This window comes from Poecile atricapillus, chromosome 8 (assembly GCF_030490865.1).
Source record: "Poecile atricapillus isolate bPoeAtr1 chromosome 8, bPoeAtr1.hap1, whole genome shotgun sequence".
NCBI lineage: Eukaryota > Metazoa > Chordata > Aves > Passeriformes > Paridae > Poecile > Poecile atricapillus.
In genome coordinates, this window is record NC_081256.1 from 11,450,477 (window position 1) to 11,470,170 (window position 19,694).

Consider the following 19,694-nt stretch of genomic DNA (forward strand, 5'->3'; position numbering starts at 1 on the left):
CATTTTCAGTATGGTAGGACAGGTGAAACAAAAGTATTAAGAAAAGAAAGATGTTCAAGAACAAAAGGAGGGATAAGTAACAAGATCAAAACCTCTGAAAATCTGAAAAATGTCTAATATGAATAATGCTAATATACAGATGCTGTAGCTGGGCATCCTATATGAAGAACAACCTCAAAGAGACCTTGCAGTTATTGGTGTGATTCTCCTTAGAGACTACAGTGGTTCTGTTCCTATTCCATATTCTGGTAAGCAAGATCCAGTTCAAATCCTAACTTCTGCAGTCAGAGAACTGCCTACTCCTCTGCCCAGTCACCAAAAAAAAAAAAAGTGTGGTCTGCTTCAGATACAGATTTAGGGGTCTCATCTCTCTGGGTCTGTTTTATAGAAAAACATAATATGGTTCTCAGTGAATGTAAGTGAAATGTATAACTGGTCTCAGGAATCTTCTGCTTTAAAACTTACAGTGAATGTACTGGGGAAAAAAAAAGATCAACAAGTAGGAGGAAAATAATGGTAGAAATCGGGATTTCCTCAGATGCTAGTGTACACACATCTCTGATGGTGGATTTGAGATGAAGCAGAAGGATTTTACATACTTATTTCCTGATTGTGCAACTTGAAAATTCAAATACAAGTACTGGATATTCCATGTGAATGACGGACTGCCACTGCATACTGACACGCAAAAAATCCGTGTTTTAATATATGCCTCTTACTTCCCAAAACAGACAGAATTTGCAAAATTTCCAGAGTTAGTGCATTTTAAGTATGTTTACACTGTACTGTAAATTGAACTCAGATAACCCATAGAACCTACTAAGGAAATCTGGCAACTCACAAAATGTACTGGGGAGATGTTACAACAGAAGCAGTGCCAGAGTATTGACTTACAGATAACTTTGCTCATTCTTACCCCAGGGCAGTGCATTCTTGCCCTGCAGTGACTGATACCAGCTGACTTCCTAACCTACCTGTGACACCCAAGTGACTCAGCTTCTCTTGTGAATGCTTACTCCTTACATCTGAAGTGTCAGAAAGTGTAAAACCCTCCTCTTAGACTTCTGTTTGCTGCATTCTCCCCTAAACTAGGATAAAAATAAGCCTCTTGCTTCATCTGCAAAAGAACGAACATTGGTCCTGCTGAGTTATATTTATTTTTCACTTTGATCCAGGCATTTCACATGATCCCATAGAAGCCAGATCAGGTTGGGTCATGAATAGATGCTTGCTTCCCAAATCTACTTAACTAAAAACAAAGCCAACGGAATTGAATAGGATCAAACTCTGGGGTCAGCACAGGACAGGTTTACAATCGGTCAGTGCTAACAGCAAACATTTTTTTAACTATCTGAATTCTATTAGAGCAGCCAGTATTTTTGGAAGCCGGTGATACAACACTGCAGGAGTTTTCTAGGAAACAACTTTCCAATGTAGAAGAAGAGACTGAAATGGTGGAAAGGTTTTACTAGGTCTTTAATGAAAACTGAAATCAGAGACTTTACAGCCTACCAAAGAGGAAGAGGGGAGAAACAATCTAAGAAGTCAGGTAGAACACTTACTGCCATATGTACTTTCATTAATGATGTTTTGCCTCATTTATCTGCTCTAAAGATGAAATGTTTAGGTATAACAGCACACAGTATGGGCAAAGAGATTTAGCAACACATTTTAATGGTGTCCTATGGAAGAAAGAGTCCTTTTGAGTCGTGACATAAGATCAAAAGATAAACAGTATCATGTAAGACTAACTCCAACAAGACTGTAATCCCAAGTGAACAAAAGTCAAAGTTTCATTGTGATGTGAATAATTGTAATGATATACTACTAGCAGTAGTGATTAAAATGTTTTTTCAGACAGTGAGTTCTTGCTAATGAATAGGAGTGCAAATCTATTTATTGCACAGAATTATATGTGGTTGAGAGAATTAAAAATGGCAGGTACACAAGCTCTTCTAAAACCCAATAGAGCAACTGATGCATAGCTATAATGTTTTTATTTAAACATTAAATGAAAGTTTAGCTATTTGCTTCTACTTTTTTTCAACTTGCCCAGTATCAATACATTCAACTATGGCCACGGCAGTTTCATTCTCTTATTCCCATGGTCAGCTTTTCTCTAGCTAAACCTCAATTATCATTATCTTGTCTACTTATAATAAAGAAGACTTTTGATGTTGAAATTTAAAGTATTTTCAAATGGGCACATAGAAAGCAAAGTCTTAATACCAAAAGTTCTGAATATTTAGGCTTGTGTACTGTACAATGCTAAGGGCTTTTAATAACCATTTATTTCTTACAATTTTAAGACAGGATTGAGGAAGATGCAAAACTGAGGAACCAGCCTCAGAGCAGGATTCAGACAGAAAAGCAGATAAAGCAGATGTTTTGCATTCTAGACAGCTAACAATAAGATAAACCAATCTTTTATTTTGTAATGGGTAGTCTCCACAAAAGCTCGGAGAGCAAAGTTAATGTGTCAGAGTGTAAAAGCAGAACACAGCAAAGTTTAAAAACCAAAAGAATTGTAGTATGAAAGAAGAGATTAAATAATCCTAAAGAAAATTATTCTTCACCATACTTTAGTATAGAAAATATGTGCAGTAATCTATGTGAAGCAGTGTTTAGATAAACCATGTTTCATGGAGGGTCTGAAGAGCACTTCTGTTTCTAGTACATTGATTAATATAAATGACTGCATGAAATATCAAGTCATATTACATTGAAGATACTTTATCCATTATCCATCAGGGTACATGTATATCCTTACTTCAGAGCTTTTTCAGAAAAAGGTACAATTCTCAGACTTAGAGTTGCACAACAATACTCAATTAATTTTGAAATGTTTATTACACTTCTATTTAGCACTTAGGTCCAGTTCCTTGAATTATTTAGAAAACTAACTGCAAATACATGAATCACAGTACAGTTTACCATGATGAGGACAGCCTAGAAAGAACCAGAACAACTGCAGGAGGTATTTATTACTGACTGATTATGGGCATGTAATTCAGAACTTCCAGGCTACTGAGTGAGAAACCAAATCAGGGAAATTCCCCCTAGTTTGAAAGTCAGTTGTTTTTAAATGGCACTTCAGATCAGGTTTTTGGTATCCAAAACAGTCTGTTCAGTAGCACTGAGAGACACTGCAGTGGTACCAGTCAAAATACTTTCCCTAGGATGCCTTTTTGTTAGCACAGTGTTACAGAGATATACCCATCCTAGGCCTCTATTATGAAAATCCTACAGCATGGGGGACTTTCACATAGACATAATCCTGGAGGATTAGGATAGGATCCAAGGACACCAGGGCAGTGATCATGACACAGCAAAGCGTGCAGCTAACTGCAGAAGCACAGGAAGAAAAAGGTGTGTCTTGCTTTTCTGGCAACTCAGGTTGCACACAAAGAAATGGGTCATGTGGCTCTCCCAAAATTCATCTACCATATTCAACCCTTTTAAACCCAAACTTAACCATGAGTACTTTGGCAGAAAATAATCTTCATCACTGACAATTTTTCAGTTGATCACCAATCAGGATATACATATATATATATATATATATATATAACTTTTGTGTATATATATATATAAGATTTTCCTCACACAATGTTTAAATTATTGGCTGTCTCTCTATATAGGGATGTGTTCTGAGAAAGAACAGCCAAGATAAACAAGTCATCACTGGACATATTTCTGTTAGCAATTAGCAACATGCACAGTTACTAACTTTAGCATGTAATGTGAAAATGCCTTAGAGTTTTATAATTATTCTTAAGACAAAGAGAATTTGGGTTTTAAAGTTAGTATCTTGAATAAGATAAAAATTCTGCAAACATTTTTAGAGTCATCTAACCAAAATAAGAAATAAGTTCTCATAAAATTAGAGAATGGCAAAGACATTCTCTTTCAACCAGCCCCTTAGTAGAAAACAAGCAAAATTTCTATACTTTACATGTATTAGGAATTACATCCAATTCCTACACCGATTTCAAAGAATCCTTAATACAAGAAAGGTACCATGATTAGTACAAACCCAATTAGAAACAAAATTCTTTACAATCTTAGGTTTCTTCTGTGACTGCTGTACTTGATACCAGTGACAGAATTATGCTAGTTTGTCAGATGTGTTTACATCTGAATATTGATTTATTGATTTATCAACAATGTTGATTTTCAGGAATAACAATGTGCACAAAGAAACAGTATTTACAACAGTTCTAATTAGTTCTAATCACAACTTACCCTTGATCCTTTTTCTGGAAAGCACCGACAAACTGAACAATCCTGTCCCCCACATGGATCAATATAAGCATATCCTCCCTACAAATTGAAAGGTTATGGATTTATCAATGCACAACAGACAACAATTACATCAACAAATATTTTCAGCTAAAATAACAAATATTAGCTAATTAAATTACTTTCAAGGCAAAAGATCTCTCATCAACATAAACATGCTGGCAAGGTAGAAGCAGTAAGTAAAAGCTTATTAGTTGCTGCTATAGAAGGTGGAAGACCTTAATTACAAGTTATGTTCCATAATACTAAATATTACAGCCAAATATAACTTAGGAAACCACCTGCACCTGAAATAAATTTTAACAGAAACAGAATTTAGTTTGCAGTAATGTAAAATCTGTAATCCATCACATTGTTTTAGGAGACTGTTCAACCACAATGAAATAATAAAAGGCAAAACAAGATAAAGGAGCAAAAAGTTCACTCAGAGATAAGACTTTGAATTTAATTCTTGTCTATTAAATGAAACGAAGAATATGCAAGGTGTAATTATGCATTGCCTACTATTAATTTACTTATTTCTTGTATTAAAAAATTATATTATTGTCTTTTTAATAGCAAAGAATTAACTTTTTTTTCATCAAATTGCACTAAGAAAAAAAATAATATTCAAGTGGAAATGAAAACACAAAAAAATGTAAATTCAGTAGATCTTCTGTGCGGTAAATTAACTTGACTTCATTGTTCTTTTCTATTTCCCCAAATATAGTAATAAACACACATAATATGCACTTATAAACTAAGTTGGAATGTCCACTAAATAACACTCTTTCCAGTAAAACTGTGTAAATTATCAAAGATATTTTTAAAATAATTTGAACAAGGAGGTAAAAGATTTAAGAATAATGTAAGTAAACAAGTAAATGGTGATAAAACAAGTATTTCTGCAGTGTGGGTTTTCATTATTGTCAAGGTCAAGATTGTTTTGTTACTGGTTTTACTACCCAACAGAACACTATAGGCTCCTACTTCAATGTTTCAAGGATAAAACACTGACAAATATTAGATAAGGAGGAAAAATTCTGTTCTATCTATAACATTTTTAGAATATCTAGAATTCCCAAACCTCAGAACAAGAGGGTATGATGGTCTCTCTCACAGACTACTTGTCTTTCGCACACTGCATTTCCCATGAAATTACTAATCTACTCCGCACTAGTCTCTCTTGTAGTTGTCAGAATCTTGCCTCTCCTGGAATGTCAATAGAATACAAGTTTCCAATAACAGAACTATTACCCTTTCTTCTGATGAAATAGTTACTTAAAAAAAAAAAATTCCCATCCTTGATAGCTCAAATAAAAAGGGATAAGTTTGGGGATAAAAAAAAAATCAAACAACAAAACTCTACAAAAAAAAGAGCTTCTAAATATTTGAAAGCATACAAAGAGGATGGACTTCAAAGAAGTTTCAGTGAGGGCATTGCAAACATAAGAGTAATATGAAGGCCAGTATAGAGAGGCTAATAAATTAGATATTGAAACTATATTATATGTGAAATTTTGGCTTCAGAGAGATGGGACTGTCCACAGAAGCCAGTTTGAGATCTAGGCTGGCATACAGAGCAGGATGGAAAGCTACAATTGACACGTGGCATAATGCAGAACCATTAAAGAGACTTCTTGAGGAAGGAGACAGACTCAGTGAACAAGGGAGTGTTTTCTACATGCAGCTTTCCCAAAAGCACTTCAAGAAGCCAGAATTAGAATCTAGGAAAATTCAGAGCATAGAATTGCAAAATAGATAAGCTGAGTAGTAGAAAGGAAAGTGAGAATGGCAGAAATATGGAAAGGAACATTACAGTTTTCCCACAGAACTTTTTGTCATTTTGGTGCATGTGGTGCTACTTGTGTGAACTCTACCATTCTATCTCTCACCTGCCTAAAGTAAATATTAATGTCACTTACCCCATCAATTCCTTGAGCGGAAAAAACAATCAGCAGCCACCTGATTTAAAAGAAGGAAACTAAATTAGAACTACACTCACAACATCAAACCTTCACAAAAATTTGCCTGGAGAAAGTGAGAAGTGATCAAGTGTGCACATGATTAAGTCCTATTTGGGGTGACTATATAGTATTTTTATAAGGGGTTCACACCATCAAAAATGGCCTCCCACACTGTAAATATTTGTCTTTTTGGATTTGTGAGACTGAGGACAGACAGCCAGCCATGAAAAAGACTATCTAAAAGTCATTATAATTCCTCCTTGTAACCTATTTTCAATCCCACAATTGCAAAGGGCCAGAGAAGAACCATTCCAGAGATATTTCTCCATGGACACCATGAGGTGAAGACTGAGTAGAGATGGGAATGATCTGCATCTACCCTAAAATCAGTTAGCTGGTGCTGTTTTCTTTTGCTCAGAGAAGGAAGGAAAAAGAAAGTAGAGAGGAAAGCCACATTCAGAATAGCCACATGATTCCAGAGCAGCTGCTGGGGAAAACCAGCTCCATGCCAACCATTGCTAGTGATGGCTTGTAAAGTTTACAAAAAAAAAACCTAAAATAAAAAGGTAGCCCAAAATTTCTATAGCGATACAGAAAATAAGCATTCTTTTAAGTTCTTATTAGTGCTAATATTATTTTTACTAAGAACTAAGGTGCTTATTCATTACATGAAAAGATAAATTAGATACAGCCATAGCATACTGACTGCTGTGTACAATTCTCCAGGCTACACTGACGCCAATTTCAAAATTACTCCAACTTTGCAATTATCTAGGCATTTCTTATTACTGTTAAATTGACAGATGAGAATATATCTCAGTGAATCTGGTTAAAAAACGTAGTGATCTGTAAAACTCACCAGGCAGCTGTGATAAGCCATTTAATCCGTTCAAATGAATCCTTTGTTAATGCCATTCCCGCTGATTGAGGATTTGTATATGCAGCACTTTTTTTTCTTTAAATGGCAGGTCTTCTCTTTCCTTCTGTTTGTGGATGATCTATAAACACTGTTCCATACTGGTGTTGTTTTCCCCTCTGAACCTGTTTATATTAAAATATACCTCCAATGTACACATGAATAATTACTGGATAACCAAAAACAAGTCTTAACCATTTGTATGTGTTAAACTGCACAGCTTTGTGTTGGTACTACATTATATTTTGTGTTGGTACTACATTATATTCTTCCTATTCAGGCCACATTTTATTTTATCAGCAATCCAATTATTTCAATGGGACTATAATGAAACTGCAGATCAACATAAAAAGGGGTACAATATTTCAGCCTAGTAAAGGTAGTCCTCATTTTGTGTTTAAAATAATGAACAAAGAGCATCTTGCACCATTATTTCTTAAAAAGTTTTCATAGACACCATTTTAGTTAAAGGCATTAAAACGAAAGATGCAACACCAATAAATAGTAAGAAACCTAATGAACTTCAAGAAAACCCCAAACCCAAGACATTATTTGCTATGGTTTTAAGACCAGACTGAGCAGCAGCATCTTTTGCAAACTGGACTGGACCAGTCTGTGCCAGCATCTGAGCAAAGGAGGACCACTCTGAATGCAGAAAAAAAACATATGCATTTCAGCTAACAGTTCTACCCCTATGAATAGACAGATGACAAATTGGACACATCACCTAGAGTTTTTTAGCTTTATTTTCAGAACATTTTTTTTCTACAGCTTTTGCCAGGATTTAGGAAACTGGAAGGTCTGTGTGCAGGACTCACCAGGGGCCTCCACCATCCCACACTGTCAAATTTTGCATACATAAATTGTATATGTAATACATAATTGGCATCCATAGTGCATCCCTGACCTATGACTTAGGTACAATAGCAGTTTTATTTCTTGCTCTGATCTTTTTGGAAACTTGATCTTCACAAATCCAGAGACATGGCCAGGTCATGTGCAAACTTTACATCCCCAAATAAAAAAAAAAAGCTGCAATCCTTTGTAATAAGGCATGTCTGACAAACGAGCCACACTGGTTATTTCAAACTGAGGGTTTAAGGGCTGGGCATCTCCTAGGTTAGCACAGATTATCACAGGCTTCTGCTTTTTAGCACTCTAGTATTCCAAATGTGGGAAATACTTTTGAGGAGACTGAACACTGACTAGAGTGAATGGACAGGGGTTTGCTTACTTTGGAGAAGTCTCTTGAGTAGGCAAAGACACTCAGCTCCTGAGCAGGGAGTAAGGATGTGAAGTGCAGCAAACTGGCTGCTCTCTGATAGCTGTTCAGGCAGCAGCCATGTGTTTGTTAAACACGCGAGGGTACAGTTCCTGAAACATTACTGTTTTGCTTTCTATTATTTGGATAGTCTAGCATCTTTCTAACCAGAACTAATCTATAAATAATATTGACTCCTGTGTGTATGCACAGTATATCCAAATCCCACAGTACTAAGAGGAGACTTTGGAAGCTGCTGTGCACTGAATGATGAATAAATAGCCTAAAGGCAGCCAGTCCATGCTGCCAGATAGCTCCCTATATGAACTGTACAGTACACCATTCATCTGTCAAATTCTTACAGTCTTGCTGTGCCCCAGTTCCCCATCTGTAAGAAAAAAAAAAAAAAACAACATCCCTACTAAAAAAATAATATTGCAACAGCATTCCTAACTCACTGATTTTTTTACATTAGTAATTGTGGTAGTTTCGTATAAATGTGTGTCTACTACCTTATCTCTAACACCAGTACTTCTCATGTTAAACTCCAGTAGTGGATACTATTTCTCCTACATGGTCACCATCAATCAGGCCTGAAAACAAGGGAATTCTTTTCCTTTCTCTCCATAACTTGCTGTCTATACCAGCTTGCTCTCACAGATGTTGGATATTTTGAAGTCAAGTTGTTTTAACATGTTGCTATGTACAAGATCTTTGGTACTGAAGAAAATGCTCACCTCTTCCAGAGGCATGCTCTTATTGCTACTACCAAACTTTTTGGAAAAGGAGCTTCTGGTAACCATCTTTCACAGCAGATTTCATACGAGTTTGACAGTATGGTCTACTGAGATCTAGCTTTACTCTTGTGCCTGTCAGAGAATCTGTTTTACAATGCTCTGTGGCTGCTTTTCTGCTCATGAAAGCCTGTAGCTTTATATTTCATGAATACTACTAAATTGATATACATGTATTAGATAGCTGCTTTTACTCTATCACTTCTAGTGCAAATAAAACCTGTAGCATGGGATTTCCTGTATAGCATCCATGAACACTCCAGACAAAATAAGGCTTCTGCGGCTGGCACTGCCAACATGCTTTCTAAGTTTGCACCTTCTCAAAACAGCACTCTATATTGGTGAAAGGTTACCTTGAGCATGCAGCAGCTCTGTCAATAACATAAATGTGATAAACTTTACACATTGCCAACACTTTACAAATCACAACTCCATTCGCAAAAGCTTTTTATCATATTATATGGAAACCCTGGGGAGACTGCTTTCCATTTATGCGGTGGGGCAGCACTCCCCCTCTGGGAGTTTCCTCCGACTCATTAAGGAAACACTCGGGGAGAGGAGAGCGCTGCTGAAGGAACTCCCGCCCGTGCTCGGGAGCGCCCCGGTAGCGGTGGGATGGCTCTGGGGGCCCCGGCTGCCGCCGCCGCCGCCTTTCCTGGTACCGCCTCGCTCCCGCGCGGTTTCACCGTGCCCTTCTCCCCGCCGGGACCCAGGGCCGACCCCGCTCCGTGCGAGCGCAGCCCGTGCATCGTTCGGACGGTGCCCGGGGCTGGCCGCGGCCCCGCTCCCGTCGCGCAGCCCCGCGGTTCGGGCGGGCTCGGCACCTGCGCCCTCACGGCGGCGCGGGCGGGGGACGGAGGCAGCCGGGAACCCTGGACACCTCCCGCTGTCCCGGGACGGGGCTGCCCCTCAACGCGCTGCCAGCCCCGTCCCAAGGAGCGCCAGGTGCCCCCGCCCGGGGCTGCCCGTCCGCGGCGCTCACCTCAGCTCCCAGGCGGGAAAGCCCCCGACACCTCGCTCACTCCATGCCCGCTGAGGACGGACGGACGGGCGGCGGCTGCCAGCGGTGCCCAAGGCAGGGCACACGGGGGGGTGAGGGGGTGGAGGAGAGGGGTGGCCGGGGCGGGGCCGCGACCCGGGAGCGCCGAGGCGGGTGCGGAGCAGGAGCCCTCAGGCCAAAACCCACGGGAGGGCGGGTGGGGGGGGCAGAGTCGAAGCGCCCCGGGACGCCGCGCAGGCAGCGCCGAGGGGGGGATGGCCGGCGGGGGCTGCCCCGGCCGCCTGGCGCCGGTGCTGCTGCTCGCCCTGCTGTGGCCGGGCCGCGCCGCGGCCGAGGTGAGTGAGCGCCGGGACGGGGCGGTGGCGCGGGGTCCCGCGGAGGCTGCGGCGGACCCTGGGGCAGAGCGGGCTCGGCTCCGCGCTCCCCGAGGACACCGCACTGCGTTGGCCGCTGGTGGGGAAGGAAAGATGAGTGCGTGTGTTTCAAATGATGCGCCTCGTATGCACGCCCAGGCAGGGCAGGGCGAGGCGAGGCGAGGCACGGTACGTCTCGCCCAGCTGCGGGCCACCGCTACCCGGAGACCGCTGCCGGGCGGGGATGAGGACGGGAGAGGAGGCCCTGCACGGGGCACCGCGTCCCCGCTGGCCTCAGGAGCTTCCCACCCTTCTAGCTGAGGGGACGGCACGGGGTGGGATGGGGGCTCCGTCCCGCCACCAGCCTGGGAGGCGGCTGCGGAGGCCCGGCCTGCGGCACAGGGGATCGGACGGCCAGGACGGAGCGGTGTGGGAGTGGCTGGTCCCTGAGGCAAACACCTCCGGAGCGGCGCTTGCCGTCTGGACCACCTGTGCCACCTTCATTACAAAATCATTTTACAGATTGTCTTTCAGACTTAATGACGAGTGTCCTAAAGCGTTTGGTCAATAAATTTTCCTAGATCATATTGTAGTCTTTTCTGTGCCTTTCTCCAGTGTCTGGTTTTAACATTTGGACTGTACATTCCCAGCTGGGAGAAGAGCAGTCAGCTGTGAGGGTACACGGGTTGGTGTAGCTTTCAACACTTCTGGAAGTTACCAAACAGAAAACTGCCGGTTTTGGTAAATTTCTGGTAGACATCAGACACACGGAATTGACAGTTTTAAAATTTCTGATAAACCTAGAACACAAGAAACTGACAGTTTTAGTAAATTTCAAGGTTATTCTCCAATAATAGTCAACAATGTTAATTTTTCCTTCCATGCACGAGTAAAGCTCTAACACTACATGAAAATCTTCACTGCCTCTCAAAACATTTTGAAGGTCACTTTTATAAGGAATAAATGTGATCTTGTACTTCGCTGTTGTTAAAGCAGAGCCACATTTTGCTATAATTATCTGAAGCAGTCTAATTAGTAATAATGTTTCTTCTAAACTCATGCAGCTCTTCCACTCATCCATTCTGGGTAGAGTGTCTGGAAACAGCATAAGCGCCTCACCCAGTATGCTGGGTTTTTTCATGGCACTCTAACTCGACTGGCAGTCAAGTTTAGTAATTTAACAATGATCTAATTGTTTTATTTGTAATGGAATTTAAATACCTCTTAGTTCTTATGTAGAACAGATGTACCAGATCTATTTGCAAAGTACGTGTTTTCTGCAGTTTTTTCAGGCTCCATCTAGAGTTGATGCTTATTGTAAAGCAAGATGTGGAAGATTAACACTTAATCATTAGCTCTTAATCATTGAGACTTAATCATGAACTCAAGACCTGTCTCTCTCTTCTGCCCAGTTTTCTGATTTTTGTTCCATTCTCCTCTTCTGTGGATATCTGCCATCCATGTGGATCCTGCCATATCCTGAAGAGGTGGATATTATCATGTGGGCTTCTGGATGGCTTTTAGCAAGCACAGGCTGTGTTCCAGGAGTGCCTCCGCCCATCCCACAACACACACACACTTTCTAAGCCTCTCTTTTGTCAGTTTTAGCTGAACTCCTAATTAAATATTAGTGGCTACTGTAATTGACAGGAGGTAATTGATAAATAAATTGTTGCATCTTGGCTAAACTGTTCATTGCAAAGAAGTAGGTATAATTAATGTTCTAAAATCATGCTGCACTTTCATATGAAAATAAATTGATGTTTGACCAGCCAGCAATACTTTTGCTGTTTGCATTAATTGAAAAGTGTTCCAACATAGAAAATTTCAGGTGTAGTTTATTTCTGAAGACAGGAAAGCAAATTGCTCATTTGTGCCTGCTGCTGTTTATACAGCAATTTTTAGTGCTTGCAGCTCTTCATGGAGTTCAGACTTCTCTGCCCTTAGGAGGGTGAACTTTCTGGCACCTGCTAAGGAGTGTTATTGTCTGCTGTTGGACACTGGCATGCTCTAATCACATCTTCTGAAAACTCAGTAGAAGTAGCGTCTTCCCATGTCAGAGGCTTTTCAGCTTCTTTGATGAGCTTTCTTCTTCCTTGACTTCAAATACTGGTGTTATGATTATTCAGATTTTTCTGCTGTTCATTTAAATATTTCAGAATCATCATCATCAATGTGTTTTCACAGGGCACAAGATTCTTCCTGTTCTTCATCTATTTTTGCTTTTACATTGCTTAATTTTATCTAACAGCACCTGGAACTGATAGTGTCTTGATGCAAATGTACAATTCAATTAATTCCCTTAATGTGTCCTGTCTTTTGAAACAATTTATATACTTCTCTTATATCTTCAATTTAAACACTAATCTAAAAATGTTCCCTGAAATTTGTTGTTTCAAATGACATGTTGTTTCAATTTTTCCTGAGAGGAAAAATACCTTGGTCAAGTTCATTCGTACTCCATTGATATTGTGGCATTGATCATTTTTCTGATGGCATCATGTTAGTATTTGTTCAGAACAGGATAAAGAGAGTTTCTACTTGAGCAAAAGAATACTTGCTTGCAAGTTAGCTGCACCTCATCTTACTACCACTTTTTAATTTGTATTGTAAATACTGTTGCAATGTTTGTTAGCTCACAGGATAAAATAAAGTGCACCTTGTTTTTTGCCTCCATCATGACATTTCATATTTTTCATTTTGTGCTGGTGGCAAAGGAGGGGACGTAATAACCTTGGTCACTGTAAGACTTGGGAAGAGCTGTTTTGCGTTCTCTTCTTCACTTATAGTGTCTGTGACTAGATGCAAGTGTTCATATTTCACAACTAATTTAATTTCTTACAAATCTTGGAATTTGCATGCAAGTACTTAAAATGAATCTTCTTTGCTTCCTAATAGCAATGGGGTTTTTTTCCTAATTATATGCAACCTATATTGCTGTCACAAATAGATCTTAATACATGGCTCTGGAAGGGAAAAATTATGTTACAGATCAGCCCATGGCCATCTCCAAGGCTGGTAAGAATGGGATGCAGGCTTATTTTGACCAGGAATCCAAGTGGAGGCACCAACTGTCACGGTGAGAATGCTCCTTGTCTAAAGGCCTTTGGAAGCACCCAGGTTCTTTGTTGCACAAGCAGCTGAGAAGGGAAGATGTGCACCTGAATACACAAGAGAGTTCACAGAGCATGTTAGAAAAACAAGTCCTTTGTGAAGTGCCCTCTGATTTGATTAATGTGATCCCAGCTCCGAAGTCAAGGAGGGTGTTACTCTGAGAACTGGGTCCAACTTCTGCTAGACTCTTCTGCTCCTGATTGCCTCTACATTTATTGTAATTCAGCCATCACCTCCATGGAGAAACAGGCCAGTCTCACAGCACTGCAGAGCAAGGCTTTTCCTACTGGGCCAGGAGAGGTAGCATAAATTAGAAGAGTTACCTTAATGTTTGTGCCTCAAAATTGATGGACTTCTGCTGGTTTGCAGCACGTTGCTCTGATAGCCAAGAAATGTGAAGTGTGCCTATGTGTGTGCTGCATCATACAACTGGAAGATGAACCTTCTTAGGTGACCTAAGTAAACACCTGTAAAAATTGAACTGTTGACACTTGATGCCTTTTCTGGAACACCTACAGGACAAATACACATTTAAGCAAAAGTCTATAATTCAAGTTTTTTTGCTAGCTGAATAATACCATTAAAATGGTTAGACTAGGCAGGCAAACTGGTTATTTCTTCACTTCTCTGAATTTCATAGAGACAGAACCATTTTATTTAAGGTCTGTTCTAGCAGTCTCTTCTGCAGTACCTTGAGCTGATTTGATATAGCAGATCTTTGAAACAAAATACTTTGCTATTAAGTACAACTAATATGGGATGTCCGGTCATCTGTTTTACTGTCACATTCTCACCTTACTGCCTAACAAAGTAATACTAGAAGTATGCTGGCATGGATTACAGGAGCATAGGAGGAAGGTAAAATACAAGAAGACTTTTTCCCTTAACTGTTTGCAGCCCCAGTCTCTCACAGTGACACTGAAAAAGTTCCAATTTTTTGCATTTTATATATTTTTAGTTCCATTTTCATTATTTATCTTAGCGATTTTGTGATAGGGTACAAATCTCACAGGTTTACAGGTTTTCTGTTTTGCCTGGTTTAGTGAAGACCTTTTAGCTAGGGCTTTGTGCTGCATTTTTCCACAGATTATTTTGGAGGAAGCTGCAGGAAGAAGTGACCTTTAATTTTTTTAAAATCTGTGAAATCACAGAGCCTTTCAAATAAGAAAAAAACAAAGCATGTGCAATAAGCCTTCTCTGAACAAGCTACTGTTGCTTTCATTGCTATTTGCACTACTTAACAGAAGATGCACATCAGGAATTTTATGAATATACAGATATACAGGCCTGAGGAGACAAAAATTTTAGTGAGTACCATTCCCACACTCAACAGCTGGGAAGAAATACAAAATGTGTGATTTATTGCTAGCCATATTGTGGTAAGTAAGCAAAAATTCACTAGTTAAATGGTGTGTATTCTTTGTTATTAGATTGCTCTTTTAAGGTGATTGTAGGAAGGAAGAGCACGGATGAATAAGCTGATTAAACACTCTTAAGAGTTAGCTACACAAAACAAAATTGTGTGGCCTGAATTGCTTAGTCTTTTTTTCCTTGGAGAAAAGAAAAATATTTATTTCTGTTGTCCCCATGTCCTCTTCAAGGTCAGGAGAAGAAACCAGCCACAGAGATGGAGTTTTTGGCTACATCATTGGAGATTTTACACATTTGAATGTATCAGAAGTTTGGTTCCATTTCTGATAGTCCTTATCAGTGGCTTCCATCCCAGTGAGATGATTTTTAAAGTAAGGTATTGGTCATTATAAACATAATTGTCAAAATATTTTGTGGTTTAGAAGAAGAAGGAAAAGCATCATTCTCTTTGTCTAATGAGAGAGAAATTCTGTATCTTCTCTTTATAGACCAAAAGTAATTTACACACACACATCCTTCACAAAACAGGAGATTTTAGACCCTCAGCATACAGTTTTCCAAAACTGCACACAATATACCAGCTTTACTTATATAGATAATGATTAATTTTAGGCAATGTCTACAAAATAGGCCTTAGTGGCCATCACTACAGAGCTCACAAATCATTTGAGTTTGTGAAAAGTCGTGTGTTTGGTTTTTTCTGCATTAAAACATTTTATCTGTTTTATCCTAAGGCAGTGATAAAGATGTGGGCAAAGTGAAGATTGCTAAGCCCGACTGTTCTCACGCTTCCCCACTGACAGTGAGTTGGAGAGAAGGGAGAAGACCAGTAGAATTAATTGTGCTGCTTGATGAAGAGTGTGGTTGGCACTATGGGAGTTGCATGTGGAACACACTCCCATTGACACAGTAGTGTGTTTTCCTGTATGAACAGCTATGTTACAGTGGTTTCTTGGAACTTCTGTACAAACAGGTTCATTCACAGAAAAAAAAAAGAGATAGGCTGTGCAGTAAGTATGTCAACAAAAAAAGAAGCAGGAGATACCAGAAGTTCTCTGAAAATTTTGATTTCATCTGGCTTTTACTGTTTAACCTGAGGCTTATGTTACTGCTTTTTTGTTGTGCTAAGTGTGCATACTTAGGAGAGATTCGTCTAACACTACCAAACTGCTGTTCTAAACCAGCAGATTCTTGCTGTAAAAAGCAAGAGAATTTTTTCAAAGTGGTTTCAATCTCTGAAGTGAAAAAAGGGGTTCATACACGTTCCCCTTGGCATAGTAGAAAGTTGTTTAAATCTTCACATACAGGAGCTTATTCCATTTCTCTAGATATTTCATTTAGCTTAGTTGGTTTGAAATATCATTATAAATATATCTTTGTATTACATGAATGAGTAAATCCCTTCCAAAAGAATGCATATCAGTTTAAAATTAAGTATTTAAAGAAGGAAATTCATACCAAGTTCAGATTAAAATGTGTGTTAACATCATGTGACCATGAATTGTGTATCTGTATGTGAACACAAAGTCCAGCATCTGTGAAGTGTTACATTTTCCTATGACCACAAATGTTTAGGACTTCTCTCCTGCAACTTGCATTGAAAGCAGCATATAACCAGTAATACCAGGCCTGTGTCACCAATGAGGCATTTTGATTCAATAGTATTCCCTGAGCAAGGTTCCCATTACAGGTGTTTAATGGAGCTTATTCAACAACTGCACTGCCTGCAGCATAACAGTTGTCTCTTCCTGTGTCTTTTAGACCCAGGCTCTCTGTGGTGTGTCCTGTTGACCAGGCTGTTTATTAGTTAAGTTACAGGTGTGTTACTTTATAATGGAAAGTCTAAATGAAATAGTTTTCATCCTGTACTAGGTATTCAACTGGTAAGCAAAATGCTGTGAATTGTGATAGCATACAATGCTGTTAACAGGAGTCTTCTAAGGTAGGAATGTCTGGCTGCCTTCCAGTTCACAAGTGACTACACAATGTTTCAGGGTTTGGGAACTGGCATATTTTCCTTCATCTCATCATCTCCTATTTCTGCTCTATGTTGTCTATACTTATTGAAGGCTTAATAATTTGGTTTTGTTGTACTGGTCCAGCAGTCACTAAAAAAACACAAAGTTCTTAGTGGTCTTTGATAATTTTAATGAATTCATGTTTGATGCTTAGAATGCATGAAAAACTTTTAGTATACAGATTCTAATTGTGAGACTGGTATTTTGTTTTGATAGCAATGTTTTGGAGTGAGGGGACCTCATTCTCCAGGACCTTGCACGCTCCATGGTGATTTGCAGTTGTGCAACATGAGGAATATGCTGCCAGGGTCACGTATCCACTAACCTTGTCTAGCTAGAATGCCTGACTGTGCTAATCTAGATAAGTGTCTTAATACAGGTGCATCAGAAGAAAAGTATTTTCTCACAGTGGGAACCTTTTTCTGTAAAACTCTGCTCTCAGATCCTCTAATGCAGGCTAGGATATATTTTCAAAACTGTAACCGTATCCAAGCTAGAAACTTCAGCTACCACCATAATGTTCTTCAGAAAGTGCAGCATTTCACATGTGTGCAGCATACCTACCCCAACACAAATCTGCAGTGTAGAAAAATGATAGAGCAAAACTTTCCACTTCCTGTAATCACAATGTATTACTCCCATTTTTATTAGATGCAATAGAAAACACGTAATAGAGAATGAGTGAAATGGGCCTTTTGAAGTTTTAAGCACTATGTTAACATCAACTGTTGGAGCAGGGTTATTTTATGTGCTCAGTAGTGATTTATAGATGCAGCTGGGATGTGTAAAGTGATTGCTCTGCACTGAGAGAGCCCAGGAAGAATTCAAAAATCTCCATGTGTCAGCAGCCCTTGAAAATTCATAATCAGGACTTAAAGGAGCTGGCTCACTGATACGTAATTTTTAATAACTGTTGGCATTTAAGAGAAATTTCAGAAAACTTGAAATTAGCTGATAAGTTATATTCACGTAGAAAGGACTACTGTGATGATATGCATATTTTTAGGCTGCTCAGAATATCATTAATGAGCAGAAATATGGAAAAGAGTAAAAAAGTGGCATCACAGAAAAATAGATATTATCCAGTAAGTCTTATTCCACATAGTGATAGAGTTCTAATTTAGTGATTCTGTAAGTTAGGAAATAAAGACCTAATGGCAGGATAAGTGAGATGCTAGTAAGTATCAAGCGTAAATGAAAAATTAGTTATGCATTTTTAAAAATAAGTCTGATCAGCTGTGAACAACTAGTGAAGGAAGGTGACAGCTTCATCACCCACTTGAGAGAAGACACCTGGGTTATTTTTACTGTCCACAGTAATTAATGGATATCACTTGCACTGCTTTTAATTAATTTTAAAATACCTCATGTTGCACAGTCATCTTTCATTTACATTAACCAGTATTTACTTCGGGCATCAGTGGAGTTCACCCATGAAATTAAAGACCAGTCAGGCCAAAAGTGCAAACTTAAGCTCCACTTCAGCCACTTTATTCCTACACGATACATTTAATTTCATCCCAGGTTTCATCTGAACTGAATTACTCATCCTGGGTGGTCTTGGTCTAAGTATACTTAAAGAATATGGTGCTTGTTTCCTGGAGCAATGCATTTTGCTGCCTCTCTGTCCTGGGTACAGTATTTTTAATACAAATATGTATTTTGAAATTACAGCTGAGCTACTCTGATCTTCTCTGCATCTGGAAAAACAAGGAAATACTCTGACAGTTCTGTCATTTTATATATAATTCCAAAAAATAGATCAATGGAGAAATACTGGATCATGCTTACTTTGTCTCTGTTTGTCTGTGCTCCATCTTCCTGCCTGTAAACCATTCCTGGTAGGACTGTGTTGCCCCACCAATGTGAGTGACAGCGTTCAGAGCCTGTGCTAGTGACAGAATAGGAAGGCTGGCATTGCTTGGTCTTCTTACATTAAGACTTTGTCACATCCTTTGGCATATTCAGGTTTGGTAACATCCCTAAATATGTTCTCAGGTAGTCTTCATGTAACCAGTGCTACTTGCAAAGTGTAGAGAACTGTGCCAGATTCTGTTCAAATTTAAGTTACCACCACTGCAGTGGCTGGAGTAGCAGTTCCGTACTCAATCTGCATTAACCTTTTTATGGGTGACAACATAGTCTGTAGTGTGTTATTTCTTCCTTCTTTTTGTGTCATTTCTTTGAGGAATTATGTGAAGGAGAGGACTGGAATACTTTCTAACCAGTTGGTTAAGTTACTCTCTGAATCAGGAAGAGGTCAGAGCCCTGTAGAATCCAATCCCAAAGTGTAAGAAGGGAAATTCAGTGTTACAGGTAAGGTTGCACCCACTGAACAAAACATTAACAGCTGCAGTAAATGTGCCTCAACATGTACTACTGGAATTATGTATCTGTTTAATATAACACTGTAATTACCACTAAAAACACTTTGGAGAAGGGTTCCTCTGTAAATTATTCCAAGTACTATTTTGGTTCATTGATAAATTGATTTAGTTTGGTATTTATATAATGATCTGGCTGTATCCTTTGACCTAGATTTTAGATCAAAAATATTCTTCATCTAAATATTTGAAAGAAATTCAAATTATTATGAAAATCATGATACCAAAAAACATG

General features: G+C 39.2%; 2 protein-coding genes across 2 annotated transcripts in view; one reads left to right on the plus strand and one right to left on the minus strand.

Moving 5' to 3' along the window:
- COL4A4 (collagen type IV alpha 4 chain) overlaps window positions 1–10,270 on the minus strand; it is a 63,149-nt gene extending 52,879 nt beyond the window's left edge. The window contains exons 1-4 of the mRNA XM_058844493.1: window positions 10,202–10,270; window positions 7,108–7,289; window positions 6,207–6,246; window positions 4,246–4,323 (exon numbers count right to left, since the gene is read on the minus strand). Of these exons, the coding sequence (XP_058700476.1) occupies window positions 4,246–4,323; window positions 6,207–6,246; window positions 7,108–7,163 (174 nt within the window). The 5' untranslated portion in view covers window positions 7,164–7,289; window positions 10,202–10,270. The remainder of the gene's footprint in view (window positions 1–4,245; window positions 4,324–6,206; window positions 6,247–7,107; window positions 7,290–10,201) is intronic.
- Window positions 10,271–10,435: 165 nt separating this feature from the next.
- The window catches only part of COL4A3 (collagen type IV alpha 3 chain), a 58,088-nt gene continuing 48,829 nt past the window's right edge, over window positions 10,436–19,694 (plus strand). Inside the window, exon 1 of the mRNA XM_058844482.1 lies at window positions 10,436–10,554. Within this exon, the coding sequence (XP_058700465.1) occupies window positions 10,474–10,554 (81 nt within the window). The 5' untranslated portion in view covers window positions 10,436–10,473. The remainder of the gene's footprint in view (window positions 10,555–19,694) is intronic.